Source organism: Budorcas taxicolor, chromosome 6, assembly GCF_023091745.1.
Source record: "Budorcas taxicolor isolate Tak-1 chromosome 6, Takin1.1, whole genome shotgun sequence".
NCBI lineage: Eukaryota > Metazoa > Chordata > Mammalia > Artiodactyla > Bovidae > Budorcas > Budorcas taxicolor.
This window is the reverse complement of record NC_068915.1, coordinates 26,298,455-26,318,914: the sequence shown is the minus strand read 5'-3', so window position 1 is coordinate 26,318,914 and position 20,460 is coordinate 26,298,455. Positions and strand designations below refer to the sequence as shown.

Sequence of the window (20,460 nt, the reverse complement as noted above, 5' to 3'; positions counted from 1 at the left end):
CTTGCAAAAGCTATAATTTACACACGAGGGTTTGGTCGAGTCCTCCTACGTAGTGTGATCCATTTAGACTTGCTGTAAGTTAGTGTTGAAAGGGTGTTTTATATTTACCTCTAGACTAATCCCTAGTAACAGAAACTCTAGTTCTATTACAATAATACAAGCTATTTGCAGAAACCATGGAAATATAGAATTATTTTTAATAGATACCTGCTTTTAAAAGTTTAGAGCAGGGACCAGTCTATTTTGTTTTCTTCTGTACATCCAGCATCTACAGCACAATAAACTGAGGTACTCAAAGTGCATTTTTTTGAGACAAAGTAGGGACATAACTTCTGTGCAAAACTATTAAGAATTTATAAGCTCAGAAGTAAAAGGGGGCAAGATTAAAAACATGGAATCTGGTTCCTGTGAATTGGGAAAGGCATAGCACATTTCATCTCACACCATTTCAGTTTTTTTGCTTCTGGCAGTAAAATAATCACATGAATATTAAAATATGAAACTATCCAAGGTGTTAGGATGACTACCTCATGTCTACTTTGAAATTTACAGTAAGCAAGATATAAAAAAGTATTATTGAAAGATGCTACAGACTGGGGCTGAAACTTCCACACTAAGTCATTTAGTTGTGAGACGAAAAGTAGAGATAACAAGCTGGCTGTTTTTAGCGACTGACGGGCAAATGAGCTGATCCTGGCTACTGAAGAAGACAACCTAAGAGTGGTGTCTCTCCAACTGTATGTGATAAAGGAGCAGGTTTAAACCCCAAAATGCACATTCCTGTCACAAATATACTTTATACATATATATATCACATACTTCTTCCCGAGTTGTGCTAGAGGTGAAGAACCCACTTGCCAATGCAGGAGACATGAGACATGGGCGTGATTCGTGGGTCGGAAGGCCCCCGGAGGAGGGCATGGCAACCCACTTCCAGTAAGTCTTCTTGCTTGAATTCCACGGACAGAGGAGCCTGGTAGGCTACAGTCAGATACAACTGAAGCAACTTCCACACACACAATGTTACAGCAATATCTGATTTCTGTAGACGTTTCTAGATACTCAGTTTCTATACTGGTCTAGAGAGACACCTGCTAGCACTACCTAGGGTTTTGTTTCTTAATGTCAATTGGATCTGAAACCTTGTATTTATCCGGGTCTAACTCTTGAGTGAGAAAATTCAGGTCTTTTCCCCTTCTACTCAGTAAATGAAGACAATCCAATCCAACAATTAGATAAAAAGTAGCACAGAGACTTGTCATTAACTTGTTTTAATTTTAAAATGTAAAACATCACATTATCACACTGCCTTAGTAAATTAAAATTATCCTTTTGAATGCAAACTTCAGCATTTAAGAATCTCAACTTGAAAGCTTCACTTTATTTTGCCATTTATCTTAGAAGATAACAGGACACAGATACTTAAAACCGGATATGAAAATATTCACTTGATCTATGTATCTCTAAACTCCTGTACCTTTGTTTCCATGTTCTCAGGAAAAAAAGCCAAATGATTAATTGAGTGTGAACAGAGTACCCTCAGGGGATTCCCTATCTCTTATACGTTTCATTATCAAAGGAAGTAAAATTTAAAATGTTCTGACCTATATACACTGACTACAATCTGGTACAATTTACTGTAGCCCATGAGGTAGGCTCCACACCTCTGAGACTGTTTCATGTGCTTTACAGAATTTCTGGAACAAAATTTCTAGGACTCAAATCCATACTAAGTGACTTAAATCCTCACTGTTTGTTTCTTCATCTGTAAAAAGGGGATAAGAGCACCTACATCAAAGGATTATTGTGCAGGTTAAAGTGCATGTGAAGTGCTTAGAACACTGCCTGGCATACAGTAAGTACTAAGTAAGGATTTTAACTTTTTGATTCTTTCATAGTATAACTCAAATCCTTCTGAAGAACTAGAATTAACAATTAAATTGGTTAAATGAAATATGGCATATCCTTATGATGAAATACTAATTATCCACTAAAGGTTATTTTATTAATCTATTATGAAAATATATTTAAGCTATAATATCCTGTTGAACAGAAAGGAAAAAGTAAATTAGAAAATCATGTACAATCTAATCTTATATTTAGAAAAGATGCTAATAGTTATAAATATTTGCAAGTTATTGTGATATTTAAGTGATATTTGCCAAAAGACACTCAGAATCATTCCACACACACTGGAAAAAAAGACTTAAAACCAATTGCGATTCTCAGCTGATAATGAGGATAATAAAATGCCATAAATTAGGATTCTTAACAATTTAGAACTGTGTACATTTAATGCATTATTTCTCGACTCTCACAGGCTGATACTTCTTAAAATGGACTGCATGCTAGACTTAATAAAGCACTGATTTCTGACACATTCCTCCAATGCCACCCACTGCCAACATACTAATACTACCACTGTTACTTTTAAGCAAGCTCTTGAAGTGCTCACAAACTACATATACCAAAAGACAATAAGTCACCTTAACCAATCACCCAAATTTAAACAAGATGTTGTTAGGTACATATATTGAGATTATAAATATAAAAGACACAGTATTTATAGGATACTGAACAAGGGGTGTTTGTGGTATTGAGAATACTCAGATGGTAGCTTGTGGTACCCTTTAAACTGTTTTAAATTCTTCAATAAAATCAGTATTATTAATTTCACGTTTATTTTACACAGGATTTTTGTCAAACTTACCAGTTTTAAATGATTAATTCATAATCACCATCTAGAGACAAAATTTCCTCTCAACTAATGGTTATTCTACCTACAGTTCAGCTCACTCTTCTGTCTACAATAGTTATATTTCATTTTATCGAGTCTGAAATATACAATTATGCATTACAAACAAGCTGTTTTCAAATTTGCTTAAAGAGTAGATCAAGTTTTCAATTTTACATGAAGCCATACACCAGTTTATCATTAAAAATATGAGTCTTCATAACCTGTTTATTCCAATTCTCTTTAGACAGCAACACTAACAAAATTCTTAATGCACACACCCCCATCACCTACAAGTCTTTCCCTATGTTATTATTTTGACACTTAAAGAAGAACATCTTAACAACCAAGTTTTGTAACTACTATCCCTACCAATCAAATGGTGATGCATCAAGGTTCCAATTTTTATGAGTTTTAAGATATTAAGAGTACATTATTTACCTAAGCCTAAAGGACTGCCTTATTAAAAAAAAAAAGCCACATCAATTTAATTTCATATATATGATGCTACCTATTCAATTTATTAAAAATTAAAATAAACAAAATAACCAAACTAATGCTCCAAACTTCTGCTATTCATGTGGAAGACACTACAAGAGAAGACACAATAGAGACTGCCTTGCAATAAGAAATACAAATTCCTTCTACAGAGATGGAGAAATAAAAGGACAATTCTAGTTGTCTAAAAGACAATTCACTGTACACATTTTATTTACAGTTTTGTACACTGTCTCAATATGAATGGGACCGCTTTTCTACTTGAGCCAATTTTTTAACCAAAGCAAAATAACCTAAGTAATACAAAGTGTTAAAATACAGCATAAAGATACAAAAACAGACATACTAATTCTAATTAGGAATGTAATTATGATGTTACATTTTTTATAATCCACAATTAAGTTTAGGAAATCACACAAACATAGATCACTGATTTGAATGAAATGCATAAATTTGTAGCAAAGCATTGTAGTTTTAAGTTAAAAAAAAATTACCAAAGAATGCACAAAATTAATGTTTATTCCACCTTTGTGTCATATTCCTGGATCCTTCACCAATGTTACATGAGAAAGAAAAACTAAAGCAAAACAAATGAAAAACTGAGATCAGAATCACTAATGTTATCAAGTAGGGAAACAAATAAATTAAAATCTAGCAGCCATCAGCAAGAGTACAGCACAGATAATGCTGTAAAAAGAATCAAAGAAAATTGCCAGAAAACTGTATGCATCATACTCTTTCAAACCAGCAAAATATGCTCCTGCATACAATGGAACGTAAACAAAATCATTCTCTTGTAAGGTACAGAAATGCAAGTTCTTTTTTTTAATATTGTAGATGGGTCAAATGTGTCTGTAATGGTTATTTCTATTAAGCTATTACAGAGTGGGCCAGGAACACATTTATGGATTCTGGGGATGATGTGTACTGTAATTCTTTGATTGAGATAATGGACACTCTAGCCAAAAAAAAAAGAAAATATGAACACAGAAGTACAAGACAAAGGCGAATGAGACTTCTCTTATATCTTAGCAACATTTAGATGGAAATCAAATTTAAATGCAGTCCACTCTGCTTTTGAAGAGGCTTTGGTTCAGCTCCCAAATCTCGATTGCTTGACGCAGTCTCCTATGAGAATACTCAGAAGGTGTCTTCTTAAACAACAAACCTATTTTTAGTGGTGGAGCCGCTCTTAGTAGCTGTGTCTGCATGGGACTGATAACCAATCACTATCTTTGGAGGAAGTCCTAACCTTTCCTTGTATACCCTCCTATAGGAAGAAAAAGAAAAGTAGCCATTAATTTTTATTCAAACATATACCCCAAATCCAGCAATACTATTCTTTATTTAAAAAAAAAAACAAAAAACTGGAGAGTGAAATAAGAAATTGCACATTTTCCTTTTAACAAAATATACTCTTCCTGTTCACTACAATCTTGGTTAATCACTTAACCAATATTTGAGAATCTACTATGTACCAGTACTGTGGTAAATGTTGCTAAATTTAATTATCAATAAATTAATAATAAGCAAAGCAGGGACAGTCCCTGGGGTTATGGTATTTATAGTTTAGAGTATTTGATTATTTACAAACAAATAATCACAAATACATATGGTGGAGCTATATCACATGCAAAATTAATTTGTATATAATCAATTACATGCGCATATTTTAATTTTTTGATCTAAAATGCTTCAATTATATTTTACATATAAACTTTAGTATATATTTTATGTTACTGCAATTACATTTACCTTATCTATTACTGACAAGAAAGCACATTCAAAAATTAAACACTTCGAAGGCAATTTGTAATATTTTCAAATCATATGTGATTCTATTTTAAGGACAAATATGATGAGTATCAAGGAGGGTAAGTACAGGGGCTGCAATATCATTAACAAGAAGGATCTAATCTTCTGGAAATCAAAGAAATCTCCCCTTTAAAATTTATGAGGTCAAAAGTATAATGCTAAGAGAATTAATTAAGCACATCTGAAGGCTGAGAAATAAAAATAAAGCTCAGTGGCTACAGCTAGCAAGAAAAGTAAATATGAGAGATAAGGCTGACAAGGTAAAACTGGGCACAGATCACCATATAATCTGAGAACATCATAGGTCAGGCTAGAAATCTGGTATCTGAGAATAGCAAAATTTTAAAATAAGCACCAAACGAAACAAAAATAAAGATACATATATATTTTCATGGAACTGAATCCTCGAGTATACTAGGAAAATTTATTCATACTGTATCCTCCAGAAGATTTCAGTACCTTCCCTAGAATAAGGTATTTAAAAATAATTTTGTGATAACTAAAATTACAATTAATATCAAGTAGACATTAGGATGCAATGTACCTTCAATTATACTTAATCACTAAAAATGCCAGAAAGCAAGAGCACTGAGCCATGCAGCTTAAACGCGCGGAAAAATATCCTTCCTTGAAAAACTGAAGTCAAATGTTTAAATAAAGATTTCAAAAATTGTTAACACTGACACAATTAAAAATCTTCCCAAGGAAAGAAATTCATATCTAATTCCTTTAATGCATTTTCAAAGAAATATGAGATCCTCACAATCGATAAGATTCAATGCTGACAAAAAGATCAGGAATATGATGACAATCAATTATCAATCTTCTCTTATAGAAACCCTCTGGAAAATGAAACCTGGAAAATCCCCACACCTTTTAATACAGAAAGGAATTATGTTCACAGAATTCATACTGTTGGAAAAATAAACATACAAAGGGGCAAATCAAACATATTGAGACCTATGACCTGTACACTTAATTTCAATATAAAATTTAAAGTTCAATTTTACTAACTTAAATTTAGTAAAAATTAACACTGACTGACATTTGAGGGGGAAAAAATGATAAGCAATTTTTGCAAATAGTAATATTTGCCAAAAAGTTTTAAAATATATACATGTAGGTTTTAAGCATGGACAAAACCAAGCTACTGTCACTTATATCTCAATGGAAATTTCATGTAAGTGTACACATATGTGGCAAAATACACATATACCATTTGCCAATATTCACCAACATATTGAGTATTATACATAAGCACTGTGGTTTTAAAGTACATTAAGGAAAAGACACATTCTCATTTGATAAATAAAATGTGACGTGCTAAAACAGTGTTCCAGTGATTCTATACTCCATTGATAGGAAAAAGAAATTTTACAGAAATGAAAAAGGATGAACCAGACATAGAATATCAATACAGCTGTTCAAGGTTATAAAAGTATTCATGAAAACAAGAAAAATAATGATCTACATAAACATATTTTTTAAAAAGTAGTTCTGCTTTTAGTTATCTATTTTAAAAGTAAAAAACAGCAAAACTTACCCTATATGTGTAACAGCTTCTCTGTTTTCACATTCAGTAGTCCATATTGCTATTTTATCACCTTTAGCTCTAACATTAACAACAGCTCCACATACATCATCACTGTAGTCATCAAAAGATTCTCCAATAAGGCACAGCAGCTTAAAAGAAAAAACTCAATTTCAAATTACATTCAACAGATTACAAACAGCTTCTTTAAGTTGCAAAATGTCTCATATATTTATATACAAAGCTAAGAAAGTTTTTAAAATGAAGGGTTTTATATATATATATAATTTTGTCCTCCTGCCTTTAAAAAATTGTTAATTTGATTCTTTAATACCAAAAACATTAACAGTTTTGCTACTTTTCCAGTAAACTGGGCAACTGATGTCAGAGCACAAAAAAGGTGAATTATTATTAATATTCATTTGCTCTGCTGCTACACTTGCCAGTAAACAAGTTTTAATGGAATAAATGAAAAAGCTGCTCATGGATGAAATGCCTCCTGTTCCTGTTCTTTTCATGAACTTTCACTAATTAAAAAAAATATATACGGTAAATACATAACATAAAATTTACCATTTTAACCATTTTTAAGGTTTAGTGACATTAAGTATATTCAGTACCACCATCCGTCTCCACAACTTTTGTCATCTTGCAAAACTGAAATGACTTAATATAGAGTTCTAAAATGGTATTTACTGATAATCTCTCCCAAAAGAAAATTAAGTTTTTCCTCAATAAAAGCCATTTACTGAAATATTTATTATTGCTCAATTTAGTAAGTGCTAACCAGGAACTTCCCTGGTGGTCCAGTGGTTAAGACTCCAAGCTTCCAGGGCAGGGGGCTCAGGTTGGGTCCCTGGTCAGGGAACTAAGACTGTGCATGCCATGTGGCACGCTTAATATGCTAACTACAGACCAGACCAGTGTTCAAGATACAAAAAGACTATAATCCCTGATCTTAAAAGCCTGGGGTTTAAAACCTTTCACTAGAGAAAACGTCTATTATCTCAATTTAATAAATGTCGTATGAAACCAAAAGCTCCAAATTATATCACAACATATAAGCTGAATGATATCAAGCTACAATTTCACTATTTCCTTCACGAATCTAAAAAGTTGAGTACACAAAGCAATACTCTAAGGACTGTAAAAACTTGTATCATACAAAATGTGAAAGTTTACACAATTCTGAACTTTATGAAATGACTAGGATGACCTTATCGTGTAAAGTCAGTCAACTGCCAATCATTTTCTGGATTTGTAATATGTAGCAGGGCATTTTACTGTACTAGTATGTAAAAAGTATACAAGATTCATTCACATGGTAGAACAAAATTAAGTGCTGGTCTAGATTTCTAGAGTGGGTATCCTTATCTTCTCTTTGAGTAACCAACGAAAAAGGAACAAAGTTTTCTACCACTTTAATGGCAGAAGGTGAAGAGGAAGAGCCTCTTGATGAAGGTAAAAGAGGACAGTGAAAAAGCTGGCTTAAAGCTCAACATTTAGAAAAACGAAAATAATGGCATCTGGTCCTATCACTTCATGGCAAACAGATGGGGAAAATGTGGGAAACGAGTCAGATTTCATTTTCTAGGGCTCCATAATCACTGTGGACGGTCACTGCAGCCACGAAATTAAAAGACACTTGCTCCTGGGAAACCTAGACAAACCTAGGCAAACCTAGACAACCTGACAAACCTAGACAAACCTAGACAACATATTAAAAAGCAGAGACATCAACTTTGCGGACAAAGGTCCATATAATCAAAGCTATAGTTTTTCCAGTGGTCATGTATGGATGTTAGAGGTGGACTATAAAGAAGGGTGAGCACCGAAGAATTGATGCTTTCCAACTGCGGTGCTGGAGAAGACTCTTGTGGTGCTGCAGAAGATTCTTGAAGAGAGTCCTGTGGACAGCAAGGAGATCATGCCAATCAATCCTAAAGGAAATCAACCCTGATTATTCACTGAAAGGACTGCTGCTGAGGCGCCAATACTTTGGATACATGATGCAAAAAGCTGACTCATTATAGAAGACCCTGATGATGGGAAAAATTAAAGGCAAGAGGAGAAGAGGGCAACAGAGGATGAAATGGTTGGATGGTGTCACTGACTCAATGGACATGAGTTTGAACAAACTATGGGAGATAGTGAAGGACAGGGAAGCCTGGAGTGCTGTAGTTCATGGGGTCACAGAGTCAGAAACAACTTAGCAACTGAATAACAACAACAACTTGGAAGAAAAGTTATGACCAACCTAGACAGCATATTCAAGAGCAGAGACATTACTTTGCCGACTAAGGTCCATCTAGTAAAGGCTATGGTTTTTCCTGTGGTCATGTATGGATGTGCGAGTTGGACTGTGAAGAAAGCTGAGTGCCGAAGAATTGATGCTTTTAACTGTGGTGTTGGAGAAGACTCTTGAGAGTCCCTTGGACTGCAAGGAGATCCAACCAGTCCATTCTGAAGGAGATCAGCCCTGGGATTTCTTTGGAAGGAATGATGCTAAAGCTGAAACTCCAGTACTTTGGCCACCTCATGCAAAGAGCTGACTCATTGGAAAAGACTCTGATGCTGGGAGGGATGGGGGGCACAAGGAGAAGGGGACGACAGAGGATGAGATGGCTGGATGGCATCACTGACTCGATGGACATGAGTCTGAGTGAACTCCGGGAGTTGGTGATGGACAGGGAGGCCTGGCGTGCTGCGATTCATGGGGTCGCATACAGTTGGACGCGACTGAACTGAACTGAACTGAACAACAGCAACAAAGTTTTAGTATTCAAAAACAGCTTTATAATTTTAAAACCTTACTGTCTCTAGCCAAAAACGATCGAGGTCACTTCGTCTCTGCTGTTTGTTCAGTGTAATTAGCCATCGTCCTCCTCGTTTGTTTTTCTCATCTTCCCACATAGGCTCAATACCATCCTACAAGGTTAGGGGTACAACAATATGAGACAATACTGTTAGTTTAACTTAAGATAATGACTAAAAACAGTAAGCAACAACCGTGTTAATTGTTTACTTTATACTCATAAAACTGTTATTGAGGTAGTGCGAAAGCACACAAAACTTAAAGCCAGAGGCATGGGATTGCAAAAACAGAGCCTTGACTAGGGCACTTAATAGCTATCAAATCTGGGGTTTGACTTAATTTGGAGGTTCTAAAGTAATATACTTTGGAGGTTCTGAGTAACAGACACCTTTTAGAAGCCATACACATTTCTACATCTAAAAAATACATATGAAAGCTATACCACTTCAGAGAGCTAATGACTGTCCCACCCACTAACAGCTGACAAAACTCATATAAGTATCTCAAGGACGCACATACTCCTGACAAACTGCACTTCGGTCTACTCAAGTATATAAAGAAGAAATGAGTGGATAATCAAAGCTCTCCTCAAAATCAATCACAGTATGTGCCCACATAGCCAAATTCTCACTTAATTTCAATTATTTATACTAAAAGAAGCCAAAATATACTTATGCTAAAATATGGTAAAGCTAGTACAATTATTCTCCAAGCATCACAACAGTAACTATTTCTAAGTTCATGGTAAGATTTTAATGAATACCTGAATGGTCCAGTCTTATAATAAATATATGAAGTCACCAATTAAGCATACCTTAAAAAGTGAGTAGTCACAGCCAGGCATTAAATTACTAGACAACTGGATATGGTTGTACAGACTAGGTAAAAGAAAAGAACAATTATAAACATAGAAAATGTAGTGTAGAGTTTAGGTGTTTATATGTACATTCAGAGAATATGATAAAAATAAACAAGATAAAAACTCAATTTACTTTTTTCCCACTATGGAGTCAATTTCTGAAACAGACCAAACAGATCTTAATAACAGTCAGCTTTAAGAATCAACATCTGATGATTTTTAGAAATATCTTCAGTGATTTTATCCTGACAATTTTGGTGTATTAGTTAACTTAATATATACACATTATTACAAGAAACTGAGAAGAGAGGTACCAGATGCCTTTAAGTAAATGAAAGAATCCATGAGGCTAATAAGCCATTTTAAACACACAAAAAGACAAATCTAGAGAAAGTAAGACAAAACTCCCTGATCATCAGGATTGCATGACTAAACTAAGTCAACATTACTATTATCTGTGAAAGTACCAAAGAGTGGAAAAGATCAACAGTCCCCAAACACTACACACCATTACTAGTTTAAGTCAGCAAGCATAATAATCTTTGGGGGAGCTTTTAAAGACAGAATAGTTCTACATCCTACTTCTTAGAATTTTAATTCCTTAAATATAGGCTGGAACCACAGAATGTGTATTTCTAAACTATTTCCCAAATAGCAATGTAACAGATTAACATTTGGGATGAATTAGGTATTCCACTAGCCTGAAGGCAGAATGCTAGATTGGATCCTTTGATCTTGAAGTCTACCATAGCAAATTTGTTATGAAACTGGCAATAGAGTAAGAATGCTTTGCCTGTCTCCAGTACTTTATACAGAAGTGATGATCTTATACGACTAGCAATAATACCACACGGATGGTTATTTCCCTTATTAAGATTTTCTTACTGCTATTTTAACCCAGTCTGTGAGTATTTCAAGTAGAGTTTTAAGAAAGAGTCAAGGATTCTTTGGATGACATCCCACAGTTTAACAACAAATCCAATTTGAATGAGAGAGCATTAAGACAGCATACAGCTTGTTGGGTTATTCTATCTAGTAGTAACTCTTTCCAAACTAGATTATCACTGACAAGATTCCACTAGGCAAGAAGAGAGACATGGATACTAACAGTAACTACACAATTAGAACCACCATTTCTATACAATTAATGTCTAGTGTGGAAGGGACATTCTTCAATGGCATTCAAAGTAGAAAAGACCAACGATTCTTTCTGCTGTCTTCTGTCTCCTTAATCATGCTCTAAGGTCTCTTACTAAGTTTACAATTAGAATCTGTTAATGGCACACTTAAATAGAATCCTAATGCTACAGACAAGACTAGATTTAAAAAAAAACAAACCTCAATAGCTGTTTCATTAAATTTGTCCCCCAAAAGGGAGAAACTAAGTGACAAAGACAGAAAGCTTAAGGGTTTATCTTTCAATTATGGCATAAAAATCCACTCAGCAATAATATTGCTTACAACATACCTAAAAACTGTGGCGTCATGTTCTAATTAGAGGTCACTTAAATATACAATTATGTAAAACTGGTGACAGCCAAACAAACTTAGATAAATGCAAATCTTATTCACTGGGAGAATGGCTCAGAACTCTTGCTCTCCCCTCCTCCACAGGATACTGGAGACTATTATGCTTCAGAAAACTCTTGAATAAATACAATTAGAGAAGAAAAACACTCAATGTTTTGATGAAGGGCAAAACAGAACCATAATTTAACTAGGCCTATGAATTACTAGGAGTTTCAAATGTAGTTCATTTTTTAAAAATGTTTTCACTAAATTAAAAAAAAAACAACCCCCGTAAGTTCAATTAAAAGTGACCAAAGTGATCTCAACATAGTTTTCTTACCAAAGTGATCTCAACATAGTTTTCTTTAATTATTCTATGCTTTGTTTTCAGTGATTCAAATGCACACTAAATGCCTAATATGCTGGAAGTATACATATGTATAAAATTTTAAATCATAATTAATTTATAATTTTCTAACCATTATCTGTGTGATACACCCAAGTATTAACATTAAAACACAGGAATCACATCACTGATATGATCCAAAATACACGAACTGAACAAATTAGAATACTTAGATAACTGCTAGATAATTTACAGCTCTTAAACATGTTTTTAATAAGCTGTATCTTTCATGCTCTCCAACAGTTTCTCCCTAAATATTTTTCATAAGACATAACTAAATAAACTGTTTTAAAGAATCAATATTCTAAAACTTCTTGCACAGAACTTTATAGCTCTAAATTAAATTATATAGCTAAATCTGAAACAAAATCTCAAAAATATTTCAAGTATTCTTAAGTTTTATTTATAAAGTGCAATAAAATTATCTATCATCACAGATACTGTCATTCTTTGACAAACCCTGATTTATGAGCAGTTCAGCCTTTGAAATCTCAGAATCTTTATCACAGGAAATCCACAGTTTATACAAAAAAGAACCTGCAGAAATGCTAAGAAAAGCATTCTTTTCCTAAGAAAGCTCTGGAATAAAAATAGAGCAAATCTGCCTAGGTAACCAAGAAAGGGGACAAGGTCCTAAAAGTTGTCAGAAGTTCCAGTGACAATAAAGGATTCTCAATGAATGATATCTTAGGACAAGGAATAGAGAATAGGCAGAGCTAAATGATGACAAGATGGAAGCTTTCTAAAACTGTTGAGAAATAATCACCAATTCTAACAGTTGTGAGACGATGAACAAGCAAAAAAGTAAATATCAACTGTTTACCTTACCCTTCTTTTTGCAAATACAACTTAAAATAAAAATGTACACAATAAAACAAACATCCTAAAATGGTTACTTACGCCCAAAAGTCTTCAACAGTATCAAACTTAGAGATCAATCGAAGGTTTGCTTGCCAAGTTTTGCTTTTATCATTTTTAAAAAACCAGAGTGCCCATCTAAAAAACAGAAAGTCAGTATCAACAGAAGTTTTACATCCATGTTCAAAGCAGCAGTGAGTTCACTTATTAATAAAAATGTTGTCTGAAGAGTTTTCCAAGTAGACATATATTTTATAACTTCATGATTAATGCTTGATAATTTCAGACATATAAAATGAGATGCATTTCAACACCTACTTGGTAATTTGTATTTGCCAACCCGTGATCAAGGAAAAAAATATTTTGAAAAAGCAAAGGCAGAAAAACTACTAAACATACAGTATCAAGTACTGTACCCTGGATTTCTAAAACTAATTCAGTCTTTCCTGAAAAATAAAAAAACAGAACTACCATTTGATCCAGCAATTTCACTTCTGGATATTATCTGAAAAAATGAAAATACTAACTTGAAAAAGATATATGAATTCCCATGATTAGTACAGCTTTACAAGAGCTTAAGATACAGAAGCAACTTAAATGTTCATCAAGGAGTGAAAAAAGAAAATATGTATGTATGTATGAATGTGTATATTCAATGGATTATTCAGTCACAAAAGAGAAGGAAATTTTGCTATTTCCAACATGGATGGACCATAGGACTTTGTAACAAGTTAAATAAATCACACACTAGACAGGAAAAGCAAATACTATATGATTTTGCTTATACATGAAATCTAAAAAAAACTTTAAAAAAGGAGAAAAACCCACCCCAAGCTCACTGATACAGAGAACAGACTGGTGGTTCCCAGAGGCAAAGGGGTGAGGAAATGCATGAAGGGGGTCAAGTGGAACAAACTTCCAGTTATAAAATAAATCATGGGGATGCAACGTACAACAGAGTAAATACAGTTCATAACACTGCACTGCAAATGTGAAAGTTGTGAAGAGCCTAAATCTTAAAAGCACTCATTATAAGAAAATATATTATAAATATGTATTGTGATAGATGTTGATTATGATCATTTCACAATACATACAAATACTGAATCACTGTGCTGTACATTTGAAATTGTTACACTTCAACTGAAAATAATAAAATTCCATTCCATTAAAAAAAAAAATTGTAGCCATTAAAGATTTATTCTAGAAAATGACTGGATGACTAAGCAAAAACATCTGTACAATAACGTTCTTAAATTTGGAAAACTGGAAACATCATAAGTGCCTATCAACAGTTCTAGAATGTGGTTTACAAATCCCCTTAGGCATCTTAAGACCCTTTCAGGAGCACTGATGAGTAAAAACTATTTCATAAAAATCCTAAGATATTTTATTTTTCACTGTGTTAACATTTTCACTGATGATGCAAAAACAACAGTAAACCTAGCAGTGATGTACATAACGAGAATCATACAGTGGCACCCATGTCTACCATTTGTCACTGTTCCTATATTATAATCAACTCTCAGAAGAGTAACTGCCAGTTTCTTGTAAGAATGCCACTGATGAAGCAGTAATAAAATACTTGTTTTATTAAATTTCAATCTGTGCACATGTTTTTTCTGCACAAAAAATACTTCTGCATACCAAAGACAATGCTTAGGCATTGAGTTGTGAGGAGAACTAGTCGCTTTCTCAAAGAACACCACTTTTACTTGGAAGAATAGGCTGATCAATCATGGTTACTTCTTGAAAAATGAACAGAGTGAGCATGTAGCTAAAATTTAAGCTTTCAGGAGAAAAATCAGAATTTTGGAAAGCCTGCAGGTGTCACTGAGCATGACAATTTAACAAAACCTGGGTACATTTCTGAGGCATTTAGTAATGATAATGTTATTGTTTTGATATCATATAATGAAAAATGCCAATATTTAGGTCTACAAACTCACTGAACCAGTATTTTCTAAATGACCAGTGGTATTCATGAGTGAAGAAGGATATATATATTTCAAATGCAAGACAGATCAATGGATTTTAAAGTAACAGAGTAGAAAAAAGTTCTTAGATGTGGTTTCAGATTCTATATTGCAACTAACCTGCAAGAAACCTAGTATCAAAGGAAGGATATTCATAATTATAAAAAGCCATTAAAATTTCTCCTTTTCCAACCATGGTATATTTGAGGTCATATTTTATCCTTAAACTTCCTCTGAAACAACGTATCTCCAAAGACTTGAAAATGCAGAACCAGCTATGAAAACCTAGCTGATTTCTATTAAGCCAGGCACTTAAAGATATTTACAAAAATGCTGTTCTTCTCATTATGTATTTTTTATTTTGAATAAATTTTTTCCATAAAAATCATTTACATTAAAATGCAATGGGTTAAGTACATATGTAATTTTATATTCTTTGAGATTTATTTTCTAATATAGCAAATGAAAATAGATGAAAATCTACATAACCTGTAAAACACTGTGGAATCCTCAATAATTTTTAAGAATGTAAAGGGGTCATGAGCCCAAAGAAGTGAGATTTAAATAATTACAATAAATAATTTTAAAAATATAATAAACATAATATATACATGCAAGAAGACTTCTAGGCCACTATTAGATGTGTTAATTGTGTTGGTTAAAAAAAAAAAAGGATAAAATGTGTGGGTAAAATTCTCTTAAGACTGACATGAAACCCAGAAACCATGGAGGAAAGTTGGCATTTGATTATATGAAAATAAAAAACCTTTAAAATAACACAACTCTTTAGACAATGTTAAAAGACAAATGATTTGGAAGTGTATTTCAACCTAATCCCCCCTTGGATCGGTTAGCATCCCTAATGTACAATGCTTAGAAATAAACTTGAAAAGATAACCAAAAAGAAAATAACAGACAATAAGAACTGAACAGACTTCTCACAGGTAAAAACACAAATAAGCAATTGTCTTGAACAAAACTGTTTGAAACTTCAATAGAAGAAATGCACATTTAAAACAATAAGACATTGTTTTCGCAAATTAGGCTAGAACCAACCTGACAGGCAATTAAATTTAAAAGACTGACGTTACCAGTTGCCAAGGATGTAGAAATCAGTAAGTCTAAGCAGATAAAGGAGGATAATTTGGCAGTGTCTACAAAGGTAGATAATGAGCAGTCTTAAACCTAAGAACTCGGAAATTTTACCATATAGATATACCACTATATTCACACAAGTGCAAAAAGAAAAAAAAAAAAGATGCATACATTAGTACTGTTTGTAAATTTTAAAAAATCTGCATACTCATTAATGTAAGCCTGATAAAATATGACTATATATTCATTTAAAACAAGGCTGTGGATTAAAATAAAGACTTAAAAAACTCAATAGTATGGCAATCTGCAATCTGTATAGATTAAAAAAGTACATATATGTACATTGAAAGGTTTTGGAAAAATACAAACCAAATTTTTAACAGACTATTTTGGGGAGTGGAGCAAAACAAAATGAGGAAGAAGGTATCAGAGAAAAACAGAGAACTTAAAACTTTGCATACTTAGAGCCTCAATGATTTAATCGTTCTTATAATACTATAGCGGTTTTTATTTTAAAGAAAACATAATTCCTTACAAAATTATTTACAAAAAGTAAATAATGAAGAAATTACCAAAATCAGAACCAAAAATGTCTTAGAACAGTTTTCAATGTGATATTATTTTACACAAGAAATAAGAAATTATAGAGAAATTAAAATCTTCACAGACTTCATTTTAGGATTTAATCAGTTTGTTCACTGATAAGGGCACCTTTCAGGAATCTCAGATTTCATCTTAAGCTATGACGGATATATGCCTTGATCTCCCACAATAACAGCAACATGAAGAACTGTGTTCACAGAGAGAAGACAGTGAGCTTTTTATACGATACCACTGAAAAGATGGGGGGAAAATACTTTAAAGGTTTTAGTACTGCTAGGATGAACTGTATAAAACTGCCACTCATCAATTGTCCAACTTAGTATTAGTTTGGCACAAACTTTCCTGAGGAAGAATTTTTTCCTTTTATCAACTATTCGACCTTTGGTATTTCACACATTGGCTGACAATCCACAGTACCTAGAGAACTGACTTGTTCCTCCCTGGAGGGTACGCTGAATCACCCACCTTCTATGAAAAAACTACTAAAGCATATTTGGACTATTACCTCAGGAGGTCTACAATGATCATGAAGAAAAAAAAGGACATAAAGGAACAACACACTTTTCAGATAAACGAAACCTAATTATAGGCTTGTAGGGTCTGGGAGAGGGGGAATGAAAGGAATTACAGATCCTTGAAAGTTAATTTATCCAATTTACTTTCCTCCAGATTCTTACAATGTTTCTAAGTGTTCCCACCATCAGCTCTCAGTGAATTAAAGTTACGTTTTATCAGATAAACCAGAAAGATAATTAAGTAAAAGCACATACTGGGAAGTGGTAGGGTGGAGATAGGAAAAAACATATACTAAAGTATTAAACTACTACATTGCAACTATGAAAACTTAACTCATCCTAAACTCTCTTTTCCTCTTCTAAACTTCTCTTAAAATACAAACCAACCAATATCCAGACTCCACATACCCTAGGTTCTTTCTCCTTCACAGACCATCTGAACTTTCTCCTTCAAATTGTCTATTCCTGCTCTATACACTTGTATATTTCTATTCACTCTTCAAACTACACCAATCTTTTTCTATCATCTACTCTACTAACTTTCTCCAGTGTTAGCAAAGACTTACTGTTCAATCCAATGAATATTTGACCTTTTTGGGGCATATATGCTGTACCTTGTCCTTAAACCATTTTCTTGGTTTCCATGACTAACACTCTGCCCTAGTTTATGCAGTATATATGTCTATACTCTTCCACAGGCATTCTTAAAAAATTTTATTAAAGTACAGTTGATTTACAATGTTATGGTAATTTCTGCTGTATAGCAAAGTGACTTAGCTATACATATGTATATATATTTTCATATTCTTCTCCATTATGGTTTATCATAGGATATTAACTATATAGTTCTCTGGGCTATACAGTAGGACCTTGTTGTTTATCCACTCTATATATATAATAATTTGCATCTGTTAACTCCAAACTACCAGTTCATCCCTGCCCAACCCCCTCTCTCTTTGCACCACGCCTGTTATCTTCATAGCCATTCTTACCCCCAAAAAATCCCCATGTGCTAATATTCCAAGCCTCTGTTGTGAGTCAGATTCACTTACGAGAACTCATTTACTCCTATGATTTCAACTACCATTCAAAGTTACACTTCCTGAGCTCAAGATTCACACATAAAACTGCATGCCAGATGTGGGTCATCAAAGTGAAAATGGAATCCTCAACCTAACATACCTAAAACCAGTCTATTCTAACCTTCCCCTCCAAACCTGTCCCATTCACCATTTATGTTGTTGCCCAAGTCAAAAAATCTATGTGTCAGAAAGCTTACCTGTTCTGTAAAGGGTGTTTAATATAGTGTTCTGGGTTAGCAACCTCCTGATTGGATTCTGTTTTCTCTTCTTCTGTAGGTGGGGGATTTGGAGTAGGGGTGGTTTCCTAGGGGAAAATAATTAAACATTATAAACTTCTTAACATGAAGAAATAACATTAAGAAATTTATTTGTACATTTTTATTGAAATATAGTTAATTTACAATGTTGTGAAAACTTAATCTCTATGACAGCAATACTCTAAATAAATCTGAACCAATACTGTCCATAACATTTTTTTAAAGAATGAATTATAGGAGAAGCATTTGATAAAGTAGACCACTAGCCAAACTCTAAGAAAAGCACCAGACTCTTCTAGCATCTCTTCATTAAGAGCAAAATGTTTCTCAAATTTAAAATATATATTGTTATCTTCCACTTACACATTTAACATAAGATTGTTAGACACCATGCAAAATAGGAGAATGAAGTATCTTTAACATCCCATTAAAGTGCTGTGCATGGCAGGGGTGGTTAGTGGGAAGGGCCAGTTCAACTAAAGTTTGGAGAGCATAATTAACTATATTACATGACACACAAAAAATCTTTATAAAATGAGTAAGGCAATACTACACAGATCCTTGCCTTCATGTCACAGTGTTATGATATATGGTAACTTTATAAAGTTGAGCAACTTCTGTCATTTTCAAACGATCTTAAGGGAAAAAGCTGGACACCAGCTTGAATTGAAATCTTCTAAATCGGGAAAGGTGTACATCAAGGCTGTATATTGCCACCTTGCTTATTTAACTTATATGCAGAGTACATCATGAGAAACGCCGGGCTGGATAAAGTACAGCTGGAATCAAGATTGCTGGGAGAAATATCAGTAACTTCAGATACGCAGATGACACCACCCTTACGGCACAAAGTGAAGAACTAAAGAGCCTCTTGATGAAAGTGAAAGAGGAGAGTTTAAAAGTTGGCTTAAAACTCAACATTCAGAAAAATAAGGTCATGGCATCCAGTCCCATCACTTCACGGCAAACAGATGTGGAAACAGCAAGAGACTTTATTTTTCTGGGCTCCAAAATCACTGCAGATGGTGACTGCAGCCATGAAATTAAAAGATGCTTGCTCCTTGAAAGAGAAGTTATGACCAACCTAGACAGCATATTAAAAAGCAAAGACATTCCTTTGCCAACAAAGGTCTGTCTAGTCAAGGCTATCGTTTTTCCAGTGGTCATGTATGGATGTGAGAGTTGGACTATAAAGACAGCTGAGCGCCAAAGAATTGATGCTTTTGAACTGCTGGAGAAGACTTGAGAGTCCCTTGGACTGCAAGGAGATCCAAGCGGTCAATCCTAAAGGAGATCAGTCCTGAATATTCACTGGAAGGACTGATGCTGAAGCTGAAACTCCAATACTTTGGCCACCTGATGTGGAGAACTGACTCATTTGAAAAGACCCTAATGCTGGGAAAGGTTGAAGGCGGGAGAAGGGGATGACAGAGGATGAAATGGTTGGACGGCATCACCGACTCAATGGACATGAGTCTGAGTAGACTCCGGGAGTTGCTGATGGACACAGAGGCCTGGCGTGCTGCAGTCCATGGGGGTCGCAAAAAGTTGGACACAACTGAGCAACTGAACTGAACTGAAACATAGTTATCATCATCATTTAAAAATGGCATGGAAAAATGGAGCCTGAGAAAAATGCATATTCCCCACATTAACCTATGCAACTCTTCACCCTACTGTAAATTGGCACCAACAAAAAGATAGCTAAGAAAAGGGACCAGAAGCTGAAACAAGTTGATACAAAAGAAGAGGGCACTGCAACAAGTGTCTGAGTATCAGATTTAAACTGAACCAGAAAAACAATAAAGATACATAGTCACATTAACATTTTCTAAATCAGAGATGTATGATCTAAAAGATTTCAAAGCAGACAGATGATACATATTTTACAAAATAAAATTCATTTT

At 33.9% G+C, this 20,460-nt stretch overlaps 1 protein-coding gene across 1 annotated transcript in view; it reads right to left on the bottom strand.

Moving 5' to 3' along the window:
* Nucleotides 1-3,220: 3,220 nt before the first annotated feature.
* The window catches only part of EIF4E (eukaryotic translation initiation factor 4E), a 39,580-nt gene continuing 22,340 nt past the window's right edge, over nt 3,221-20,460 (bottom strand). Inside the window, exons 2-7 of the mRNA XM_052641854.1 lie at nt 18,494-18,600; nt 13,068-13,163; nt 10,208-10,271; nt 9,393-9,506; nt 6,591-6,730; nt 3,221-4,502 (exon numbers count right to left, since the gene is read on the bottom strand). Coding sequence (XP_052497814.1) covers nt 4,388-4,502; nt 6,591-6,730; nt 9,393-9,506; nt 10,208-10,271; nt 13,068-13,163; nt 18,494-18,600 — 636 coding nt within the window. The 3' untranslated portion in view covers nt 3,221-4,387. The remainder of the gene's footprint in view (nt 4,503-6,590; nt 6,731-9,392; nt 9,507-10,207; nt 10,272-13,067; nt 13,164-18,493; nt 18,601-20,460) is intronic.